General features: G+C 45.7%; 1 protein-coding gene across 1 annotated transcript in view; it reads right to left on the minus strand.

The window, feature by feature from the left end:
* znhit6 (zinc finger HIT-type containing 6) overlaps window positions 1–20,188 on the minus strand; it is a 53,120-nt gene that overhangs the window by 7,928 nt on the left and 25,004 nt on the right. The window contains exons 6-8 of the mRNA XM_021604591.2: window positions 17,253–17,321; window positions 16,808–16,888; window positions 12,085–12,165 (exon numbers count right to left, since the gene is read on the minus strand). Of these exons, the coding sequence (XP_021460266.2) occupies window positions 12,085–12,165; window positions 16,808–16,888; window positions 17,253–17,321 (231 nt within the window). The remainder of the gene's footprint in view (window positions 1–12,084; window positions 12,166–16,807; window positions 16,889–17,252; window positions 17,322–20,188) is intronic.

Genomic DNA, 20,188 nt, shown 5'->3' on the forward strand with positions numbered 1-20,188 from the left:
TCTGCTAATAATATGTGTGTGACCAATTCAATTTGATTTGATGGTAATAGACCATGCTAAACGGTTAGCAGTCCTATGGAGTGACAAGGTTTGTCTACGCTCAACCATTTCACCCCATCCAGCTTACCCGGTCATCACCAATAAGCTAGACATGATATAGGCCTAACTCTAATATACACTACATGACCAAAAGTATGTGAACACTCATTCCAAAATCATGGGCATTAATATGAAGTTGGTCCCCCCCCTTGCTGTATCACAACAGGCCGTGATTGGGAGTCCAATAGGGCGGCGCACAATTGGCCCAGCCCCGTCTGGGTTTGGCCGGTGTAGGCCGTCATTGTAAATAAGAATTTGTTCTTAACTGACTTGCCTAGTTAAATAAAGGTTACATTTATTTTCTGCTATAACAGCCTCCCTTCTGGGAAGACATTCCACTAGATGTTGCAACATTGCTGCAGGGACTTGCTTCTATTCAACCACAAGGGCATTAGTGAGATCGGCACTGATGTTGGGCAATTAGGCCTGGTTCGTAGTCCGCGTTCCAATTCATCCCAAAGGTGTTAGATGGGGTTGGGGTCAGGGCTCTGTTCAGGCCAGTCAAATTCTTCCACACCGATCTTGACAAACCATTTCTATATGGACTTCGATTTGTGCACAGGGGCATTGTCATGCTGAAACAGGAAAGGGCTTACCCAAACTGTTGCCACAAAGTTGGAAGCACAGAATTGTCTAGAATGTCCTTGTATGCTGTAACGTTAAGATTTCCCTTCACTGGAACTAAGGGGCCTAGCCCGAACCATGAAAAACAGCCCCAGACCATTAATGCTTCTCCACTGAACTTTATAACTTTATAGCACTATGCATTGGGGCAGGTAGCGTTCTCCGGGCATCCGCTAAACCCAGATTTGTCCGTCGGACTGCCAGATGGTGAAGCGTGAGTTATCACTCCTGAGAAAGCGGTTCCACTGCTCCAGGGTCCAATGGTGGAGAGCTTTACACTACTCCAGCCGACGCTTGGCATAGCTCTCGGCCATGGAAACCCATTTCATGAAGCTCCTGTTAAACAGTTCTTGTGCGGACGTTGCTTCCAGAGGCAACAGAGGACAAACTTTTTACGTGCAACACGCTTCAGCGGTCCCATTCTATGAGCTTGTGTGGCCTACCACTTCGCAGCTGAGCCATTGTTGCTACTACATGTTTAAACTTCACAATAACAGCACTTACAGTTGACCTGGGCAGCTCTTTCAGTGCAGAAACTTGACTTATGGCCTTGTTGGAAAGGTGGCATCCTATGACAGTGCCATGTTGAAAGTCACTGAGGTCTCCAGTAAGGCGATTCTACTGTCAAAGTTTGTTTATGGAGATTTCATGGCTGTGTGCTCAATTATTACATATTTTTTTAAGCAGAATCCACTAATTTGAAGGGGTGTCCACATACCTTTGTATATATAGTGTACATACTGCACCTCCCCCAAATCCCTTCAATACTCCTGCAAGCAAAACAGACAGTGTAACATACGTAACGCTTGCTTTGCACACACACATCCCCACACACCAAACCAATCCAAGAGCTGGGATGCAACATGACAGTTACAGGTTTTAACTACGGTGCCTTGGGTTGGTTCCAAGAAAGCCTACTAAAATCTGGGAGAGGATCTCAACTCAACAACAATATCTGTTGGCATTTCCTGCTGCGGCAGGATCAGGAAGAGACAGACTCGGAGGGAGGGAGGGAAAGTGATCGAGAGATGAGAGCTGCAACTCATACTCCTGTCAGTTGGCACATCTACAAAACTTCTCTTGTAAGAGGCAAATAAACCTCAGTATCCGGACAGACTTCCTCTGGGAAATGTGGCGGTTGTGTGTTCTCATGTACATGCATGTGTCTCTAAGAGCCATTACCACCAGAAGAGCGAGAATACACTCACAGTTTACTGTTGGGTTCTGTAGAAGCTCCAGGAGGTTCCCATTATTTTCCAACAGCTACCTAACTATTATTACTGAAGGATGAGTAGGTAGCTGCAGCATTTGGCCAGGAAGGATGAGAGAAGTGAGATATGGTCAGGACCACAGCCAAATAACTGACGCTCGAGTGGGTGTTACTAGCCCGAGGGACTTTGGTCCGAGAGAAGATGAACTGTGCTCAGAATCTTCTTGAATGATGTTAAATTCTAGAACGTTCTACGCAAATACAAAATAGAATGAGTCCTGAGCAGAGTGAGTCCAGTGCTCTGATCAGGAGTTACTTCAGAGGGAATTCCTTTGTTGTAATTTAGAGGGTGTGTGTGTGGGGGGGGGGGGGGGCTGTAAAATAATTGTCCAATGTCGGTGAACTGACAGATTCTCTTAACTAAGCTAAGCGGATCCAAACCACAAAGGGGTCCAAATCACAGCCACCTTACGTGAGCTAGAGAAATATGGATACAGAATCAGAGCACTTCAGTTCAGGTTATAAGAGAAGAGGCAGCAAACCACAGCTATGTGTAGGTGGATGCTTTACCAGACTGTGGTTAGGTCTGTGGTTGCATCCTTTAGGTAAGATTCTTATAATCATTACCCAACTGTATTAATAACAATACAAATCATTTGCCATAGCAATACCAAGAGACTGAATACAAGCATGTCATCATAATATACAGTGCCTTCAGGAAAGTATTCAGATCCCTTGACTTTTTCCACGTTAGTCTAATTCTAAAACATTAAATAAATCCACAGCAATCTACACAGAATACTCCATAACGACAAAGAGAAAACAGGTTGAGAATTTTTTGCTAATAAAAAGAATATATTTACATAAGTATTCAGACCCTTTGTTGTAAGACTCAAAATTGAGCTCAGGTGCATCCTGTTTCCATAGATCATCCTTGGTAAATTCAATTGATTGGACATGAATTGGAAAAGCAAACACCTGTCTATACAAGGTCCCACAATTGACAGTGCATGTCAGAGCAAAAACCAAGCCATGAGGTCGAAGGAATTGTCCATAGAGCTCCGAGACAGGATTTGGTCAAGGCTCAAATCAGGGGAAGGGTACCAAAGAAATGTCTGCAGCATTGAAGGTCCCCGAGAACACAGTGGCCTCCATCATTCTTAAATAGAAGTTTGGAACCTTTTCCTAGAACTGGCCGCCCAGCCAAACTGAGCAATCGTGGAAGGCCCCAGAGCGCTAAGGACCTCAAACTGGGGCGAAGGTTCACCTTTCAAAAGGACAATGCGCCCCTAAGCACACAGTGGCATCTCTGAATGTCCTCGAGTGGCCGGGCAAAAGACCTGACTTGAACCCGATCAAACTGTAATCGCTGCCAAAGGTGCTTCAAAGGCTGTAATAGCTGCCAAAGGTGCTTCGACAAAGTACTGAGTAAAGGGTCTGAATACTTATGTAAATGTGATATTTTGGTTGTTTTTTCATACATTTGCAAAAATTTCTAAAAACCTGTTTTTGCTTCGTCATTATGGGGTATTGTGTGTAGATTGATGAGAGGGGGGGAAACGATTTAATCCATTTTAGAATATGGCTGTAACCTAACAAAATGTGGATAAAGTCAGGGGTCCGAATACTTTCTGAATTCACTGTATGCACAAGCTATAAAGAACTGTTGCGGCTAGGAAGCATGCGGATGCCTTAAGGAGAGGGTTGGAACATCACACCACAGATGTGAGGAGAGAGCGTAGTCGATGGGATAACTAAAGGAACGTTACAGCTGCCTGTGATTTAAGGGGCTCAGACCATCTCTAGGGGAGAAAACAGATGATAAACCACCACCACTAACTTTCCCCCCTCACTGTCTTCTGCAGTGTGTGTTTGATATTTTAAACTAGGCAGCATTTCTCCTTGTCAGGCTGGACAGCCCAGCTGCTCATTGGGTCTCTGCTCTACTCTGCAGCGAGCAGACAAAGGGAAGGACATCCTCTGGATCCAAACGAGTGGAATGAATAGAAAAAAAAGAATCTACATTTCAAAAAGGTATTAAATAAATAAACATCCAGCCCGAGAGGTTAGGGCTTTTTTTTTACCCCCGTTTTCCTCATCCCTAGAACTCCCGTACGGACTTGGGAGAGGCAAAGGTTGAGAGCCATGTGTCCTCCGAAACACAACCCTACTGCTTCTTGACACAATGCCCCCAAAAAACTGTAAGCCAGCCACAACAATGTGTCGGAGGAAACACTGTGCACCTGGCGACTGTCAGCGTGCACTGCGCCGGGCCGCCACAGGAGTCGCTAGTGCGCGATGGGACAAAGGACATCCCATCCGGCCAAACCCCCTAACCTGGACGACGCTGGGCCAGTTGTGTACCGCCCAGCCCCATGGGTCTCCCAGTCGCGGCCGGCTGCGACAGCCTGGACTCGAACCAGGATCTCCAGTGGCACAGCGATGCAGTGTCTTAGACCACTGTTTCGCTCGGGAGGCCAGTGTTAGGGCTCTTGACGCTCGGGCTGCTTCTCTTCAAGTAAGAGGATGTTTACTAGTTACACAGCTATATTTAGTACAGGAGCAACCATTTATTTGATTCATACTTGATATTCCGGCAGACATTTTGTAAGAAATTCAACACAGGGGCAGATTGACCCGGGGCCTGTACTGTTCTGTCCAAATCTCACGGCTTAAACCTAAACCTGAAGGTAGCCAGCGCTCTATGAACCCCAACTTAAAGGTGCATTTTACAACATTTACAGTACATGTTGAGCTCATCGACCATTGCATGCATAGATCCAAATATGAAGCGTGCTTACATTTCTCCAGCCCCATCCTTCTGCTTTAATCCAAAAACCTTTAGAATTTTTTGTTTAAAGACCCTTGCTCCCTTCGGTCTCAACATAGACTTTGATCTGAAGCCATTCTTGTGATTATGCTATTGTAAATGTTTGTAGGCTTATGTAGCCAAATTGTATCTATAATCGTACGCTACCCATTTGTTTTTTGTATGTTTTTTGTATGCTATTCTAGTGGTGTGGGGGCTGTGCTTTGGCAAAGTGGGTGGGGTTATATCCTTCCTGTTTGGCCCTGTCCGGGGGTGTCCTCGGATGGGGCCACAGTGTCTCCTGACCCCTCCTGTCTCAGCCTCCAGTATTTATGCTGCAGTAGTTTATGTGTCGGGGGGCTAGGGTCAGTTTGTTATATCTGGAGTACTTCTCCTGTCCTATTCGGTGTCCTGTGTGAATTTAAGTGTGTTTTCTCTAATTCTCTCCTTCTCTTTCTTTCTCTCTCTCGGAGGACCTGAGCCCTAGGACCATGCCCCAGGACTACCTGACATGATGACTCCTTGCTGTCCCCAGTCCACCTGGCCGTGCTGCTGATCCAGTTTCAACTGTTCTGCCTTATTATTATTCGACCATGCTGGTCATTTATGAACATTATAACAGAACATGGCCAAGATGTTCAAATCTCCACCCGGCTCAGCCAGAAGAGGACTGGCCACCCCACATAGCCTGGTTCCTCTCTAGGTTTCTTCCTAGGTTTTGGCCTTTCTAGGGAGTTTTTCCTAGCCACCGTGCTTCTACACCTGCATTGCTTGCTGTTTGGGGTTTTAGGCTTGTTTTCTGTACTTTGAGATATCAGCTGATGTACGAAGGGCTATATAAATAAATTTGATTTGATTTAATGTATGACAATTAACCAATGATATCAGGCTACACTCGGCCATGATTTTGTTTTTTTACGTGTTATTTCTTACATTGGTACCCCAGGTCATCTTAGGTTTCATTACATACAGTCGAGAAGAACTACTGAACATAAGAGCAGCGTCAACTCACCATCAGTACAACCAAGAATATGATTTTCACGAAGCGGATCCTGTGTTCTGCCTTTCACCCAGGACAACGGAATGGATCCCAGCCGGCAACCCAAAAAAACGACTTCGTAAAAGGGGGAAACGGAGCGGTCTTCTGGTCAGACTCCGGAGACGGGCACATCGTGCACCACTCCCTAGCATTCTTTTTGCCAATGTCCAGTCTCTTGACAACAAGGTTGATGAAATCCGAGCAAGGGTAGCATTCCAGAGGGACATCAGAGACTAACGTTCTTTGCTTCACGGAAACATGGCTCACTGGAGAGACGCTATCGAAGTCGGTGCAGCCAGCTGGTTTCTCCACGCATCGCGCCGACAGAAACAAACATCTTCCTGGTAAGAAGAGGGGCGGGGGCGTATGCTTCATGGTTAACGTGACGTGGTGTGGCCACAACAACATACAGGAACTCAAATCCTTCTGTTCACCTGATTTAGAATTCCTCACAATCAAATGTCGAACGCATTATCTACCAAGGGAATTCTCTTCGATTATAATCACAGCCGTATATATTCCCCTCCAAGCAGACACATCGATGGCTCTGAACAAACTTTATTTGACTCTTTGCAAATTGGAATCCATATATCCGGAGGCTGCATTCATTGTAGCTGGGGATTTTAACAAGGCTAATCTGAAAACAAGACTCCCTAAATTGTATCAGCATATCAATTGCGCAACCAGGGCTGGAAAAACCTTGGATCATTGCTATTCTAACTTCCGCGACGCATATAAGGCCCTGCCCCGCTCTCCTTTCGGAAAAGCTGACCACGACTCCATTTTGTTGATCCCTGCCTACAGACAGAAACTAAAACAAGAAGCTCCCGCGCTGAGGTCTGTTCAACACTGGTCCGACCAATCTGATTCCACACTCAAAGACTGCTTCCATCACGTGGACTGGGATATGTTTCGTATTGCGTCAGACAACTACATAGACGAATACGCCGATTCGGTGAGCGAGTTCATTAGAATTGAAGATGAAGATTGAAGATGTCGTTCCCATAGCAACGATTAAAACATTCCCAAACCAGAAACCGTGGATTGATGACAGCATTCACGTGAAACTGAAAGCGCGAACCACTGCTTTTAATCAGGGCAAGGTGACCGGAAACATGACCGAATACAAACAGTGTAACTATTCCCCCCGCAAGGCAATCAAACAAGCTAAGCGTCAGTATAGAGACAAAGTAGAATCTCAATTCAACGGCTCAGACACAAGAGGTATGTGGCAGGGTCTACAGTCAATCACAGATTACAAAAAGAAAACCAGCCCCGTCACGGACCAGGATGTCTTGCTCCCAGGCAGACTAAGTAACTTTTTTGCCCGCTTTGAGGACAATACAGTGCAACTGACACGGCCCGCAACTAAAACATGCGGACTCTCCTTCACTGCAGCTGACGTGAGGAAAACATTTAAACGTGTCAACCCTCGCAAGGCTGCAGGCCCAGACGGCATCCCCAGCCGCGCCCTCAGAGCATGCGCAGACCAGCTGACTGGTGTGTTTACGGACATATTCAATCAATCCCTATCCCAGTCTGTTGTTCCCACATGCTTCAAGAGGGCCACCATTGTTCCTGTTCCCAAGAAAGCTAAGGTAACTGAGCTAAACAACTACCGCCCTGTAGCACTCACTTCCGTCATCATGAAGTGCTTTGAGAGACTAGTCAAGGACCATATCACCTCCACCCTACCTGACACCCTAGACCCACTCCAATTTGCTTACCGCCCAAATAGGTCCACAGACGATGCAATCTCAACCACACTGCACACTGCCCTAACCCATCTGGACATGAGGAATACCTATGTGAGAATGCTGTTCATCGACTACAGCTCGGCATTTAACACCATAGTGCCCTCCAAGCTCGCCATCAAGCTCGAGACCCTGGGTCTCGACCCCGCCCTGTGCAACTGGGTACTGGACTTCCTGACGGGCCGCCCCCAGGTGGTGAGGGTAGGCAACAATATTTCCACCCCGCTGATCCTCAACACTGGGGCCCCACAAGGGTGCGTTCTGAGCCATCTCCTGTACTCCCTGTTCACCCATGACTGCGTGGCCACGCACGCCTCGAACTCAATCATCAAGTTTGCGGACGACACAACAGTGGTAGGCTTGATTACCAACAACGACGAGACGGCCTACAGGGAGGAGGTGAGGGCCCTCGGAGTGTGGTGTCAGGAAAATAACCTCACACTCAACGTCAACAAAACTAAGGAGATGATTGTGGACTTCAGGAAACAGCAGAGGGAACACCCCCCTATCCACATCGATGGAACAGTAGTGGAGAGGGTAGTAAGTTTTAAGTTCCTCGGCGTACACATCACAGACAAATTGAATTGGTCCGCCCACACAGACAGCATCGTGAAGAAGGCGAGGGGAGGGGAGGGGAGGGGAGGGGAGGGGGGGGGGGGGGGGGGCAGCTGGCTGGCAGCAGAAAGGGAAAAGCACTCACAAACTTCTACAGATGCACAATCGAGAGCATCCTGTCGTGCTGTATCACCACCTGGTACGGCAACTGATCCGCCCACAACCGTAAGGCTCTCCAGAGGGTAGTGAGGTCTGCACAACGCATCACCGGGGGCAAACTACCTGCCCTCCAGGACACCTACACCACCCGATGTCACAGGAAGGCCATAAAGGTCATCAAGGACAACAACCACCCGAGCCACTGCCTGTTCACCCCGCTATCATCCAGAAGGCGAGGTCAGTACAGGTGCATCAAAGCTGGGACCGAGAGACTGAAAAACAGCTTCTATCTCAAGGCCATCAGACTGTTAAACAGCCACCACTAACATTGAGTGGCTGCTGCCAACACACTGACTCAACTCCAGCCACTTTAATAATGGGAATTGATGGGAAATTATGTAAAATATATCACTAGCCACTTTAAACAATGCTACCTAATATAATGTTTACATACCCTACATTATTCATCTCATATGTATACGTATATACTGTACTCTATATCATCTACTGCATCTTTATGTAATACATGTATCACTAGCCACTTTAACTATGCCACTTTGTTTACATACTCATCTCATATGTATATACTGCACTCAATACCATCTACTGTATCTTGCCTATGCTGCTCTGTACCATCACTCATTCATATATCTTTATGTACATATTCTTTATCCCCTTACACTTGTGTCTATAAGGTAGTAGTTTTGGAATTGTTAGCTAGATTACTTGTTGGTTATTACTGCATTGTCAGAACTAGAAGCACAAGCATTTCGCTACACTCGCATTAACATCTGCTAACCATGTGTATGTGACAAATAAAATTTGATTAGACACCTGTGTGTCTTTTGACACTATATAAATATGTCACCCCGCGGGTGTTTGTCATTATACACGGATGAAGACAGCTTGTCTGTCGGAACATTGGTCATAAATATTTTTGCATCTGAGCTCCTAGAGCATGAGGCTCGCCTTCATTTATTTTGAAGTGTTCCACTCCGCTAGCCAGCACCTCGCCCAAATAGGTGTGCGTTTTTCACCTCTAGGTGGTCTGAATCCGACAGCAATTTGTACTATAAGTAAAACTAGCCATATTGTGTATCCAGTCCCAGCGAACAGAATTACATCATAACATGTAATCACAGGGTTGCAGAGGAGGGATGCACTGAGAGGCCCAGACATGCTTGGGATGCACTGACCACCTTTTGGGAGCCCTTCAATAGGATGTGACCCCTGTCAGGAGCCCAGGGCCCCTCTTCACATTACAGTTATGGCTTGTTCCCTCCACATTATACCCTGCTCCAGCCTCTGCCCTGTTATGTAACTGTACCTTGCTGATATTATGAGCCAATTCCACCTTGGCCACGGGAGAACATGTCTGTCCTACTAAAACACCATAATGTTGATCATAAACATGAAATAAAAGTAAAATGGCGCACGTAATGGTAGGCCATTATAGAGCCCTATACCAACGACCATCAATAGTGTGTGTGTGTGTGTGTGTGTGTGTGGGGGGGGGGGTGATGATGAGCTAATGGAGAAAGTAAGAGTCACACCTCTGGTATTGTTCTCCTCCCTACTTTACTAGCTAGCACTGTGTCGCGGGGTGGGCTAGCCGCTAGGGTAATGCAACATAACTCATTAACACACTCAGCGCTTCACTGACGTCTACCATGATGCTGACAGGAACCCATTTCTGAAGTTTGCAACACCTCTCCTACCCACATCTTCCTGTGTATGTGTCGTTAACAGGCAGTAGGTTGGTGAGAGGACGTGGTGTTGATGGATGAATATCTCCATTAGTCATAGCAGGGGGCAGGTCGCTGCTTTTCCCTTTCTGCTGCCAGCCAGCTGCCCCCCCCCCCCCCCCCCCCCCCCTCCCCTCCCCTCCCCTCATCTACACCCTGGCTGCATCCCAAATGATACTCGATTAGTTAAATGGTGCACTACTTTTAAAACAAGGCCCATAGGGCTCTAGCCAAAAGCAGTGCACTATATAGGGAATAGGATGCCATTTAGTACACACACATATTTAAGGGTTGAGGTTAAAGGACAACCCACAGCCACACGGTTAATAGAGTGTGTCCTTACTGGACTAGTGGGCAATAAGGCCTCAAGGCTGGAGGAATCCACACACTCCAGGGAAACAATTCAAGGGTGAAAATTCGTAGAAAATCCTGAGGTTTAACATGCCGTTATCACTACGCGTACATTACCTGACGGGGATCTGATTGATGCCCCTGGTCTGTGTGATACTTACTTTGTATCCCAAAGAACAGAAAAGAGTCCGAGATGACTGACAAGAGGAGCCTCCTGGGATACCCATCACTAACTAAAGGATTCAAGTTTACTATTCGCTCTGGGCAGACGCAAGACTCGGTGTTGCAAAGTCAATTCCGTCACAAAAGGGGCGGATCCTTGTAATACGCTCTGGCATTCAACATACTTTTTTACTACCTGACAATTGAGACACCGTATCATTCCTTCTGCAGCCATGGGGGCAGTGTTGTTGCTTGGTTCCTTGATCTGGTCTACAGGCTATTCATCAAAGCATTGATAACCAAATATAATCTCAGCGACTGTTCAAACAGTAAACCAAACAAACAGGCTATTGTAGCCAGCTAGCTAGCCATGTGCTTTTTCTCCATGACCAAAACATGATCTATTTTTAGCTGCTATCAGAATGAATACATAAACAGCATATCAAACTGAGATAAATGTTTTAGGTTACACCAGCAGGTATAAGAATATTTGCCAGGGCAGATGATTTTTTTTATAGCTATGATCAGATTTTTTCACATGGAGATGTGGGAAGCTAAAATGGCTACTAGATAGCGTATGTTTTTTAACGAGGCTAAGGACGAATAGCCAGGCTGCTACTAGCAAGGGAAGGTGACTTTCCCTTGCTTTCACAAAATACTCAAATAGAAATAACGTTGGCATCGCCCCCTTGTGAATGGGAGTGGGACCAGCAAGGATATCAGGTTACCAAAAGGTGTCCACTATTCCCCAAAAAATCCCACTCCACCCATGTGCACACGCGTAGATGAAGCTTGTGGTAAGTAACCTAAAGGACCATCTCAGGAGTGATTTGGGCCAGGGGAGACTCACTGTCATGTTGATTCTATTTGCGAAGAACAAGTACCTTCACATTAGAAGGGTAAGTAAGGGGGCTGGTGGATTTGTAGACTGAAGTTGTGTGGTCAGAGGGCACAGCAGGATATGAGTGTAGAAGATCAACTTTCTCTATGACTAAGTGGAAATGGGTGACAGCCAAGGACTGGGCGAGGCAAATGTGTGCCATCAAAACCAGCACCATCCCCTTCCCACACAAAGCATGTCTGTGTCCAACTGATCTACGGCATTCCCAAAATGTGGAATCAACTGGAATTACAGCACAAAGAATTAGGCCGGGGGAAATTAAAATCTCTGCTTTCGCACTGCATAGCTCAGCAGGAATTTACAAGGCGAGTGATGTCATCTTCATAAACCCATTAAGTCGATTTCATACATGCGGGATAAATCCATCACGAGAGTGGCGAGGCCGGCGAAACAGGCGGAAACAGAACGGTCACATGGACAGAATGCCTGAGTGCTGACAGGATTCTGACAAGACTTTTGATGAGATTACAAATCTTTGTGTTGAAATTAGAACTTTGGTTGCTGGAACAATCTGATGAGACAATTCATTAATATCAATGGAATGGACAGTGCTGAACTGAGGTCCAATTTGGGCACATTTAACATCAGTTTCCCAGACCCATATTAAGCTCAATTCTGGACCCCCAAAAAAAGCACTTTCAAATGGAGAATCTCTTAGCATTAGAGTCATTCATACCTCACAGAGTTGGCCTTCCTGCCCTCAGCCTTCATGAAGACCCTGATGTGATCAAATGGGCTGTGGACGTACATCTTCAACCTGAAAGACAAATGAAAATGGGTCAGGGTTCGAGAAGGTATCAAAATCAGCTTTTTTATAGACACACACATACAGTAACACAGGGCTGTGGATAGGGTTTAGAAGTGCACACATTTCCACTTATTTTCTGAAGAGGGGTCAACGAGGCGTCACAAAACAAAGACTACAATGACTGAGCGCGGCTGGGACTCTCTCCGCCACAGGCTGGGACTCTCTCCGCCACAGGCTGGGACTCTCTCCGCCACAGGCTGGGACTCTCTCCGCCACAGGCTGGGACTCTCTCCGCTACAGGTGACTAACATGCTGCCTGAGCCTCCTATACACAGTCTACACTGGGAACCAATGAGGCCAGACTAAGCAAAGGTCCTTAGCCAGCACGCGGCGAGAGTGCGGTGTCGAGGCGGCGAGGGGAGAGCATTGGCCTATTTTTTTATACACTTTTATTTAACTAGGCAAATCCGTTAACAACACATTCTTATTTTCAATGACGGCCTAGGAACGGTGGGTTAACTGCCTCGTTCAGGGCCAGAACAACAGATTTTCACCTTGTCAGCTTGGGGGATTCAATCTTGCAACCTTACAGTTAACTAGTCCAACGCTCTAACCACCTGCCTCTCATTGCACTCCACGAGGAGACTGCCTGTTACGCGAATGCAGTAAGCCACGGTAAGTTGCTAGCTAGCATTAAACTTCTTATAAAAAACAATCATAATCACTAGTTAACTACACATGGTTGATGATATTACTAGTTTATCTATCGTGTCCAGCGTTGCATATAATCGATGCGGTGCGTATCGTTGCTCCAATGTGTACCTAACCATGAACATCAATGCCTTTCTTAAAATCAATACACAGAAGTATATATTTTTAAACCTGCATATTTAGCTTAAAGAAATCCAGGTTAGCAGGCAATATTAACCAGGTGAAATTGTGTCACTTCTCTTGCGTTCATTGCACACAGAGTCAGTGTATATGCAACAGTTTGGGCCGCCTAATTTGCCAGAATTTTACGTAATTATGACATAACATTGAAGGTTGTGCAATGTAACAGGAATATTTAGACTTAGGATTGCCACGGTTCCGTATTTCACTGAAAGAATAAACGTCTTGTTTTTGAGATGATAGTTTCCGGATTCTACCATATTAATGACCTAAGGCTCGTATTTCTGTGTGTCATTATGTTATAACTAAGTCTGATTTGATAGAGCAGTCTGAGCGGTGGTAGGCAGCAGCAGGCTCGTAAGCATTCATTCAAACAGCACTTTTGTGCGTTTTGCCAACAGCTCTTCGTTGTGCGTCAAGCATTGCGCTGTTTATGACTTCAAGCCTATCAACTCCTGAGATTAGGCTGGTGTAACCGTTGTGAAATGGCTAGCTAGTTAGCAGGGTGCGCGCTAATGGCGTTTCAAACGTCACTCGCTCTGAGACTTGGAGTGGTTGTTCACCTTGCTCTGCATGGGTAACGCTGCTTCGAGGGTGGCTGTTGTCGTTGTGTTCCTGGTTCGAGCCCAGGGAGGAGCGAGGAGGGGGACGGAAGCTATACTGTTACACTGGCAATACTAAAGTGCCTATAACAACATCCAATAGTCAAAGGTTAATGATATACAAATGGTAGAGAGAGAAATAGTCCTATAATAACTACAACCTAAAACTTATTACCTGGGAATATTGAAGACTCATGTTAAAAGGAACCACCAGCTTTCATATGTTCTCATGTTCTGAGCAAGGAATTTCAACGTTAGCTTTCTTACATGGCACATATTGCACTTTTACTTTCTTCTCCAACACTTTGTTTTTGCATTATTTAAACCAAATTGAACAGGTGTCATTATTTATTTGAGGCTAAATTGATTTTATTGATGTATTATATTAAGTTAAAATAAGTGTTCATTCAGTATTGTTGTAATTGTCATTATTACAAAAATATATATATATTCTTTTTAAATCGGCCGATCAATCATTGTGTTTAGTTTATGTCATTCAGTCGTCCCTTTTTGCACAACATTCCTACTGTGAGCCTAGACCAAGCAGTGTGTCATCCATCGTACCAGTCAGGCCAGGGAAGGAAGGCAACACACAGCTGGGAGGTGTCGGGGGCCAACAGTGACATAGTGGTTTACACGGTCTGTATTCTATTTACTAACGAGCCAACCACCAGACAAGATTGATGGCATTCTGCTTCTTTGAGCAAACAAAAACATTTCTAGAGAATCCAGACAGTTATGGAATCGATGTGCATGATGCCAGTTAACCACAAGGAGCGTTGCCACATAATTGGCACGGAGGAATTGCTTGCGATGCCAGACTTTGTATTCGTTTCCAACCAACGCGAGGATGATTTGCGATCAAGTATTGTATGGAAAGGGATGTCAATGTCCACAGTGAGTGTCTCCATTTTAAATGGCATATAGCTCATTGCATAATTTACAATTTCACTATCCATCATAATAATATGTTAGCATTTTCCCCCTGCTGATAGGCACATTCCTATTGAATATACCTAGATACACCATAATTACAAAAGTGTGTGGACACCCCTCAAATTAATGGATTCGGGTATTTCAGCAACATCCTTGCTGACAGGTGTATAAAAATCGAGCTCACTGCCATGCAATCTCCATTGACAAACATTGGCAGTAGAATGGCCTTACTGAAGTGCTCAGTGACTTTCAACATGGCACCGTCATAGGATGCCACCTTTCCAACAAGTCAGTTCGTCAAATTTCTGCCCTGCTAGAGCTGCCCCGGTCAACTGTGTTGTTATTGTGAAGTGGAAAAGTTGTTGCTCTTAGACGTCTCAGCCGCGAAGTGGTAGGCCACACAAGCGCACAGAACGGTACCGCCGAGTGCTAAAGCATTCAGCACGTAAAAATCATCTGTGCTCGGTTGCAAACTACCACCGGAAGCAACGTCAGCACAAGAACTGTTAGTCTGGAGCTTCATGAAATATGTTTCCATGGCCGAACAGCCGCACACAAGCCTAAGAACTTGATTGGCCTGCAGAGCCCTGACCTCAACCCCATTGAACACATTTGGGATGAATTGGAATGCAGACTGTGAGCCAGGCCTAATCCCCCAACATCAGTGCCCGACCTCACTAGATGTTCCAACATCTAGTGGAAAACCTTCCCAGAAGAGTGGAGGCTGTTATAACAGGGAAGAGGGGACCAACTCCATAATAACGCCCATGATTTTGGAACGAGAAGTTTGACGAGCAGGTGTCCACATACTTTTGGTCATGAAGTGTATTTAATTTGGCAGACGAGGAAATGCTTTAAACTGCATGCTCGCTGTACTGAGGTACTACTGAGCTACTCACAGCTAAAATAAGTCCTTGGGGTTTGATCTACCAAATCCAATTTCAGAATGTTTGAGGGCACAAAACCACAAGAAATCTACAGCAACATCATGAAATAAAATACACATTTCCTTCAGCATACTTCTCACAGGGGAAAACCCCCCAAAATAAATGCAATTATACACGCTCAACGTTATGCAGCCTGCAAGACAAATAGTCAAACGATAGTTTGAACTGGACTGGGGAACAGTAACAGAGGTTTAATGAAATCACCATGGGTGTTTAATCATTTCTATATTTGTCCTCTAATACAGTATGAGCCCTGTCGTACAGGGCTCCTTTATGGCAGACAGACTTAATTTACAGCTGGTCTGCCTGCAGTAGGAGACAATCCCAAAACATTTGCATGTTATAGCAACTGTATAAATATTTACCGTGATACAGGGAGCAAGGTTGTCCCCACTGATAATGAAGACAACTTTAAGAAAATGTGATGACTTCTTGTCTTCAAGGACAAAATGTAGATAGTGTAAATGAAATTGCAGCTTTTGTATGCCACACTGGCGATGTTTCACTTTCAGTCTGTTAGTGATCAATATTTCAACAGCAGTTACATGTAATTCGCTGAAATATAATTAGCTGTGTGTGCCCCACTCCTGTTGACTGTGGAACGTGAATGCAATGTACTTAACACACTGCATGTGGTGTCAAGCAGTCAGGCCGTGTGTGTTTTGTAATGACATTTGTTTAGCCATTTCAGGAGAAAACAGCAGGCAAGACAACAGAACAAGTAGGTCATCCAAACTGCCCATCTAACTGGTGTTGATTTCAGACTCCATTACCACATTGTTAACTTTCTATTCCTGCTGTTGAGTAGACTACAGTGGCCGACCAAAAACCACAACCTAATTTCATTTCTATATCTTAAAATCTCTAATGAAACACAGCTAGACCATTATGTTGTTTGCATGTAGATTCCAGCTAGATTAGGGCCCTGGCTACAGCTCAGAGACATTCCTCTCTCTGGACCAGTCTATCTTGGTTTGCTCTGTTTCTAGCTTTCTGTTATCTAGCTTGCAAGACCACTTGATGGATTTTCAGCCGTAGCCAACTATTGAACACCTGGAGGACAGGTGAGGCAGTCGTTAGGCAGGCTCTGGTAGGGAGGAAAGATAGAGCCAAACAACCAAACCAGTCAATCAGATCAGGAAGGCGTGGATACTACTAGCTATTCAAATACACTCCAAGAACAGTAGCTCAACCAGTAGCCAACCATTTGTTTGGATTGTTTTAGACATTTGTTTAATTTGATTAGTAGATTATACAAGAGTGGTGTGTTCTTACTTTTGTCGTCTCACTGGCTCAGACTCTGTAGGGTGGATGTAGGGGGTGAGGATCTGTTTAAGTGTTTGGTCATCGGACACCCTGGGGAGAGATGGAGAGGCGAGAGAGAGGGTAAGAAAGGATTGACAGACAAAAAGAGAGTGAACAACCAACCAATCAAGTTCCAAGGAACCAACCACGAGTCAAACCGTGATGAAGATCGATGAAGTTCTTGGAGTGGTTTTAATACAGAGTGCTAACGATCTACATCACCAATCATCCTCACCATTAGAAGATACATGGGTGCTGAAAGCACTAATGTCACTCTCCAAGGAACTGGATGTTCTCTATTGCAGGTTCCAACCCCTGGACTCTTGACATCAACTGCTATTAACAGGGTTCCTAAAGACTGTTCTGGCAGAGATGCTACCGGACAAGTAGACAGGCAGGCACACACACCACTCACCTTCTCTCAGTGAACTCTGAGCTGCTCTGAGGGAACAGGAGCTGCAGGTGCCATAGGAAACGATTCTCCCTAAAGGACAAAACAGAAAGAGGGAGACATACAATAAAACATTTTCAAAATCAGCAGTTGGCAGTGGTCTGCTTGCAGATACCAGCACTTTGTCTCTGAGCTAAAACAATCTATTGCATTCAAGAGACATAGGAAGAGTATTTAACCCCAATGTACGACTAATGCTGTGTATGTGTCTAGCTCGATGTGTGGATTGAGTCCGAGTTGTCATGAGGATGACCATGGCATACACTACATGACCAAAATTATGTAGACCCTTGCTTGTCAAAAATCTCATTCCAAAATCATGGGCATTAATATGGAGTTGGTCCCCCTGTTACTGTTTGATGCTATAACAGCCTCCACTCGTCTCTGAAGGCTTTCCACTAGATGTTGGAACATTTATGCCGGGACTTCCATTCAGCCACAAGAGCATTAGGGAGGTCAGACACTGGTGTCGGGCGATTAGACCTGGCTCGCAGTCTGCGTTTCAATTCATTGCAAGGGTGTTCAATGGGGTTGAGGTCAGGGCTCTGCAGGTCAATTAAGTTCTTCCAAAACGATAGACAAACACTTCCTGTATAGACCTCGCTTTATGCACGGGGGCATTGTCATGCTGAAACAGGAAAAGGCTTTACCCAAACGGTTGCCGCAAAGTGTGAAGTACAGAATCATCTACAATGTCATTGTATACTGTAGCATTAAGATTTCCCTTCCCTGGAACTTACGAGGCCTAGCCCGAACCATGAAAAAACAGCCCCAGACCATTATTCCTCCTCCACCAACCTTTACAGCTGGCACTATGCATTCGGGCAGATAGCGTTGCCCTAGCATCCGCAAATCCCAGATTCGGCATGATTCATTACTCCTGAGAACACGAGCTTTACACCACTCCAGCAGACACTTACACCACTCCACTAGACACTCTTAGGCATGTGTGTGGCTGCTCAGCCCGACAAACAGTTCTGGTGCGGACGTGGCTTCCAGTTTGGAACTCGTAGTGAGTGTTGCAACCGAAGACAGGAGATTTATACGTGTTACGCACTTCAGAAATCGGCGGTCCCATTCTGTGAACTTGCTCCTAGAAGTTTCCACTTCATAATAACAGCACTTCCAGTTGACCGGAGCAGCTCTAGCAGGGCAGACATTTGACAAACTGAAAGGTCCTATGATGGTGCCACATTGAAAGTCACTGAACTCTTCAGTAAGTACGTGGAGACCCCTTCAAATTGTTTATCTATGGAGATCGCATGGCTGTGTGCTCGATTTTATACACCGGTCAGCAACGGGTGTGGCTGAAATGGCAGAATCCACTAATTTGAAGCGGTGTACACATACTTGTGTGTGTGTGTGTACACACACACAGCTAAAAAAAATAAAGGTAACACTAAAATAACACATCCTAGATCTGAATGAAATATTCTTATTAAATACTTTTTTTATTTACATAGTTGAATGTGCTGACAACAAAATCACAAAAATTATCAATGGAAATCAAATTTATCAACCCATGGAGGTCTGGATTTGGAGTCACACTCAAAATTAAAGTGGAAAACCACACAACAGGCTGATCCAACTTTGATGTAATGTCCTTAAAACAAGTCAAAATGAGGCTCAGTAGTGTGTGTGGCCTCCACGTGCCTGTATGACCTCCCTACAACGCCTGGGCATGCTCCTGATGAGGTGGCGGATGGTCTCCTGAGGGATCTCCTCCCAGACCTGGACTAAAGCATCCGCCAACTCCTGGACAGTCTGTGGTGCAACGTGGCGTTGGTGGATGGAGCGAGACCTGATGTCCCAGATGTGCTCAATTGGATTCAGGTCTGGGGAACGGGCGTGCCAGTCCATAGCATCAATGCCTTCCTCTTGCAGGAACTGCTGACACTCCAGCCACATGAGGTCTAGCATTGTCTTGCATTAGGAGGAACCCAGGGTCAACCGCACCAGCATATGGTCTCACAAGGGGTCTGAGGATCTCATCTCGGCACCTAATGGCAGTCAGGCTCCCTCTGACGAGCACATGGAGGTCTGTGCTGCCCCCCAAAGAAATGCCACCCCACACCATGACTGACCCACCGCCAAACCGGTCATGCTGGAGGATGTTGCAGGCAGCAGAACGTTCAACACAGCGTCTCATGTCACATGTGCTCAGTGTGAACCTGCTTTCATCTGTGAAGAGCACAGGGCGCCAGTGGCGAATTTGCCAATCTTGGTGTTCTCTGGCAAATGCCAAACGTCCTGCACGGTGTTGGGCTGTAAGCACAACCCTCACCTGTGGACGTCGGGTCCTCATACCACCCTCATGGAGTCTGTTTCTGACCGTTTGAGCAGACACATGCACATTTGTGGCCTGCTGGAGGACATTTTGCAGGGCTCTGGCAGTGCTCCTCCTTGCACAAAGGCGGTCCTGCTGCTGGGTTGTTGCCCTCCTCCGACCTCCTCCACGTTTCCCGATGTACTGACCTGTCTCCTGGTAGCGCCTCCATGCTCTGGACACTACGCTGACAGACACAGCAAACCTTCTTGCCACAGCTCGCATTGATGTGCCATCCTGGATGAGCTGCACTACCTGAGCCACTTGTGTGGGTTGTAGACTCCGTCTCATGCTACCACTAGAGTGAAAGCACCGCCAGCATTCAAAAGTGACCAAAACATCAGCCAGGAAGCATAGGAACTGAGAAGTGGTCTGTGGTCACCACCTGCAGAACCACTCCTTTATTGGGGGTGTCTTGCTAATTGCCTATAATTTCCACCTGTTGTCTATTCCATTTGCACAACAGCATGTGAAATTTATTGTCAGTGTTGCTTCCTAAGTGGACAGTTTGATTTCACAGAAGTGTGATTGACTTAGAGTTACATTGTGTTGTTTAAGTGTTCCCTTTATTTTT

The sequence above is a fragment of the Oncorhynchus mykiss genome, chromosome 5 (genome assembly GCF_013265735.2).
Source record: "Oncorhynchus mykiss isolate Arlee chromosome 5, USDA_OmykA_1.1, whole genome shotgun sequence".
In the NCBI taxonomy this organism is placed as follows: domain Eukaryota; kingdom Metazoa; phylum Chordata; class Actinopteri; order Salmoniformes; family Salmonidae; genus Oncorhynchus; species Oncorhynchus mykiss.